The 5,197-nt window shown below is 61.2% G+C and overlaps 1 protein-coding gene across 1 annotated transcript; it reads right to left on the bottom strand.

Annotated features, from left to right (window-relative positions):
• Positions 1 to 1,723: 1,723 nt before the first annotated feature.
• On the bottom strand, positions 1,724 to 4,977 carry PRTN3 (proteinase 3). Its single transcript, XM_065919904.1, is given in 7 exon segments — positions 1,724 to 1,833; positions 1,836 to 1,893; positions 2,241 to 2,462; positions 3,335 to 3,342; positions 3,535 to 3,680; positions 4,093 to 4,252; positions 4,911 to 4,977. Coding segments are annotated over 7 exon segments (771 nt in total).
• Positions 4,978 to 5,197: the final 220 nt, after the last annotated feature.

Below are 5,197 nucleotides of genomic sequence, written 5' to 3'. Positions count from 1 at the left end.
TCTCTGCAACATCCTGTTTATAATTGCTGTGGCTCAGTCCTCCACTGAATGTCAACAGCCTTGTCAACCTCCAGAAATCAGCCCCAGCTCCCAGGTCCCTGTTCTCTCCTCCTCTCCTTGGATCTGATCCTTTTTGTGCAGAGCTTTCCTCTGACTCATCTTACATACACACACACACACACACACACACAGACTCATGTGCTGGAGCTCACAGAAAATAGAAAACACCCAGGACTGTTTTTTCTGGGTCTTTCTGTTCCCATCAATGGGCTCAGTCCAACATGCCCTCCAGCAAACCTCATTTATCCCCAGCGCCGAGGGAGAGGTCCCTCTGGGCTTTTTATAGAAACCACTTCCCTGCCGTGGGCCCGTGGGAGCTGCGGAGGGGAATTCCCGGCCCTCCCCTGACGTTTATCAGCGGGGGTTTCCCAGAATTCCGGCCTTGCCCCAGGTCTCAGCGCAGGCTCGCTCCTGCTGCTGCTGCAAGCAGCCTCAGCTCCTCGGCTGGGGTTGGTCAGCTGAGTTGTGAAACAGTTAAAAAGGCAGCGGGCCTGAGGGGATTCTGGCTCCAGCTCGAATTTGCATGTTGCCACCAGGGGGCAGCAGAGTAAATCAATAACCAAAGAGCTGCCTTCCAACTCTGGTGTCTGCCCAGAGCTGGTTGGCTCCTCTCTGAGCCTCCGTTGCTGCATTGCTATGGCCACCTGCCCTCTCCATGGCTGGCCTGTGACCCCTACCTCTGCCTTGCCTTAGGCTCCTCCTCTTGACCCCAGGTCATCCGGTGGCTGTGTGTGCTCCAGCCCTGCCCCTCCCTGACCTGCTCTCCCTCCCCAATTCAGTTGGCCTTGCTGTTCCCCACATCCCCAAGCTACTCCTGATGTAGGGCCCTTGCCTGGTCTGTGCCTTGTCTGTACAACCCTTCTTTTGTTCCTGTTCCTGCACTGGGAGTCAGCTTGGGCATTGCCACCTCCTCCAGGAAGCCTTCCTGATGGCCCTCTGCCAGCCCCTACTTGTTCAGGAGCCCCACAGGCCCTGGGCACCCCAGGTTGTGATGACTTAGTTAAGAGGCCATTTTGATGAAAGGCTTCCCTGGTGGCTCAGACAGTAAAGAATCTGCCTGCAATGCAGGAGTCCCGGGCTTGATCCCTGGGTCAGGAAAATCCCCTGGAGAAGGGAATGGCTATGTACTCCAGAATTTCTGCCTGAAGAATTCCGTGGGCGGAGGAGCCTGGCAGACTACAGTCCATGGACTCAAAGAGTCAGACACAACTGAGCGACTAACTAATACACATAGAACTGAACAGGACACCCCCAGCCCCCAGAGCCAGAGTGGGGCTCCTTGGACACTTGGAAATGTGTGGGGCGACTCCATTTTCCAGATGAAAAAACGGAGGCACAGAGAAGGGCAGCCATGTGCCCAGGGTCACACAGGCAGGGTTGTGGGCATCTGGGGAGTGGGATCCATGGTGACCTGGGCCCTCATCTGACCTCCAGGCCTCTGTTCTCACCCCCACCCTGAGTTTGGGGTTTCAGGACCCAGACACTGAGGAGCCTGACCCGTTCTCCCTGACATTGCCCGTGGGAAGGACACACAGGAGCCAGGGGGGTGGTTCAGCTTTTATTGACGGCACAGGTGGGGCTGCCGGGGAGGGGGAGATGGGGCACGGACACAGAAACAGACCCACCGCCTCTGTCCACAGTGCCTGCAGGGGTTCTGGGGGGCTCAGGGGCTGTCCTCGCCCCCAACACTGCTCAGCACGGAGTTGATCCAGTCCACATAGAGGGAGACATGAGCAAAGAAGTCAGGGTACTGGCCAGTGGCACATCCCGGATCACGAAGGAGTCCATGCCCTGGAGTATCCCATCGCAGATTAAGGGGCCCCCGGAGTCCCCCTGTGGAGGGGCAGGTTGGTCAGTCCCTCAGGCCAGGCCAGCAGCCAGACAAGGCTGCCTCGGGGAAGGGGCCGTGCAGGGGTGAAATGCTCCCTGTCTCACTGAAGCCACTCCAGTGAGATGGGGAGATGGGTGTGGCCACAGACTGGGAGTTGGTCACCCACTCGAGGGGCCCCTGGATGGATGAGCCCCCAGACCCACAAAGGCCACATCACCCCTCACGACGGGTGTGCCCACCTTCCAGATGGGGAGCTCAGGAAGGAGAAGGCAGGGCTGGGTCCCCGTCGCCCACCCTTCCTGCCCGGGGCAGTTCCTGCGGTCTCTGCGCCAGAGCCGCCAGTACGTACGGAGCAGATGCCAGCGCTGCGTCGGGGTACGTAGGTGCACACGTTCTGTGGCCGGCACAGGAAGGTGACCACGGTGACATTGAGCTCCTGTAGGACCTGGGGCGGCGGCTCGAGGGTGCCTAGGCGGCCCCAGCCCATGGCCAGGCACTGGGTGCCATGGGGCAGTGGCTGGGCCTGCTGGGGGAGCTGAGCCACCGCTACATGGGTGTTGAGGGTGGCCGGCTGGTCCAGTTACGGCAGAGGGTAGGGGTGAGGGGGCAGTGAGTTCCCGCCTCTGGACCCCCATCCACCCACAGACCATTATCACAAAGTGCCTCCTCCCGGCTTTCGCACATGCTGTTCCCTCTGCCTGGCTCAAGGGTCACCTCCTCCAGAAAGGCTGTCCTGATCACCCTCCAAACTCACAAGGGCTCAGTTTAACCTTCCTTGAGGCCATGAGCCACCTGTTTCCAGCACTGGTCACTGTGGTGTTCATTCATATACAAAGCACTTTTGAGCACCAACTGTATGCTTTTTTTTTTAACTATTTATTTATTTGACTGTGTTGGATCTTAGTTGCAGCATGCAAACTCTTTGTTGGGGTATATGGGATCTAGTTCCCTGACTGGAGATCGAACCTGGGCCCCCTGCATTGGGAGCACAGAGTCTTGCCACTCGACCACCAGGGAAGTCACCCAACTGTATGCTTGATCCTGGCTAAGCCCTAGGGACACTACCTCTCTGCTCTGGGAGCTTATCTTTGGGTCAGGAAGGGCTGAGAAGAGGAGGGCAGGTGGCACAGTCAAGGGAAATAGAGCCTCATCCTGAACAGTGAGTGGGGGGCATCACTCAGGTGATACAGGGACAGCCTAGGGAGGCCTCCCTGAGGAGGGGAGGCTGGTGCCAAAACTGTGGGTGCCCAGTCACTTCAGTCGTGTCCGACTCTTTGCGACCGCATGGACTGTAGCCCACCAGGCTTTTCCATCCATGGGATTCTCCAGGCAAGAGTACTGGAGTGGGTTGCCATGCCCTCCTCCAGGGTATCTTCCTGACCCAGGGATTGAACCCTCATCTCTTGCATCTCCTGCATTGCAGGCGGATGATTCTTTATCCACTGAGCCATCTGGGAAGCCAAAGGTGAGGCTATCTGGGAACAGTGCAGGGAGAAGGGAGGGGACACAGCCGGGCTAAGTCCACGAGGAGGGCGGGGGTGGGGTGGGGGGCTCCCCGCATACTCCGAAGTTGGTGCCTGGCCTGGCCTCCCGCCCGCAGCGGGAGGCGCTAGAGGGTGGAGCACAGCGCCGGCACCGCCCACTTACCTGAAGCAGGAGCACATCATTCAGTTTCTCCTGCGGGTCGTAGCTGTTCTCAAGCAGGCGACTGACGCCGACCCTCTGCTGGGTGGGCTCGGCGGTCAGCAGGCGGTGGGCTCCTAGTACCACGCGCACGCGCTGAGGGTTCCTGAGGGTCGGGGCGTTCGTGCTAAGCTTACCCGTGCTCCCCATGCCAGTCCTGAAGCCCAGGGTGCAGCCCCTCAGGGACTCCCCACCGCTGCCCCCAGGAGACCCGCCACTCCGGCTGCATCTTGCCCCCGAAGGTTGGGCCCCTGGCTTGAGCTCATCCTCCTGGGGCATCAGGGGGCCACGTCGGGCGGGGGGAGCGGGCAGGGCAGGTGCCCGCCTAGTCTGGGATGAGAGGGTTGGGCAGGTGGACGGATGGAAGGGTGAGGCCAGGCGAAGCGCAGGCAGGGCCGCACCCCCGACTCGGACCCTCGGGCAGGCCCGCCCTCCGCCCCCCGGACTCCGGACTCCCGACTCCCTAGCAGGTCCGCCCTTCTCCTCGACCCCGGCTCGTCACGCTCCGGCGCACTCACACGTTGTTCAGGCAGTGAGCGGCGGTCAGCACGAACCTCGGGTGCACCAGGGTACCCCCGCAGAAGTGGCTGCCGGAAGCCAGCTGCAGCGACGCCATGTAGGGGCGCGAGTGGGGCTGGGCTTCCCTCCCGCCCACGATCTCCGCGGCCTGGGCTGCTCCTGGAGACGCGGGGGTCAGGGGCAGTCGCCTCGTCTGACGCCCCACCTCCAGGAAGCCCAGACGGGGCACGGGGAGGAGGCAGAGTCGCTGCCTGGCCCGGAATCCCGTGGAGCTTGCGTTTCCCCATCTGCAAACTGGGGGTCCCATGGCAGCACCGACTGGGGTCTGCTGGGGGAAAGGGACCCAGCCTGGGACTGTTAGCGCTGGGGTGGAGAGCCCCGAGGTCATCATCATTACTCCTGGAGGCTCTGGGAGGCCCAGCACCCAGTCCTGGGGGCCAGGAGATGGACAAGCTGAGGCATGAGTCAGACTCCTTGGGGTGAGGGTGGAGGCCCCTCACCCGGGCCTCCTATGACACCTGCCTCATCCACCAGGTCAGGCGTTCATTGGTGCGCCCTCACACACATATTAAGCGCTTGCTGTTTGCCAGGCACTGTCTGGGGATTCCGGTTACACTGAGTCCCCAGGATACCTGCCTGGGCGGGAGGGACTAGGTTTTGCCCACTTCACAGATGGGGAAACAGACCCACCCTCCTCCTTTCCTCCTACCCTCCCCCTGAGGCTCCTGTCCTGAGCCTGATCCTGCCTCACTCTCCCTATCTGGGCAGTGAGGGTGTGGGACAGGTGGACAGCTGGGCGGACGTGGACCCCACTCACCACCCAGCAGTGCAGCCAGCAGCACTGGGGCCAGGGAGGGGCAAGGGGGTCTGCAGTTTCCGGGCATGGTCCAGCGGTCCCCCCTGCCCATGTGCCCACCCCCTCTTATAGTCGCATTCAGCAGGCCGTTGGGGTTGCCCCACGCCTGGGTTGGACATCCCCAACTTCCTCCTTCCAACTCCAGGGCTTCAGGAAGCTTGGGGTTTAAAGCTACACCCCAAGAAGCCTGCAGGGGCTTCAAGCTCAGGCTCAGGGTCCCGCCCCACCCCCAAGAGGTGTGAAAAGCT

Source organism: Muntiacus reevesi, chromosome 1, assembly GCF_963930625.1.
Source record: "Muntiacus reevesi chromosome 1, mMunRee1.1, whole genome shotgun sequence".
Classification (NCBI taxonomy): domain Eukaryota; kingdom Metazoa; phylum Chordata; class Mammalia; order Artiodactyla; family Cervidae; genus Muntiacus; species Muntiacus reevesi.
Note: the sequence above shows the minus strand (reverse complement) of the source record. Positions and strands in the feature narration are given on the sequence as shown.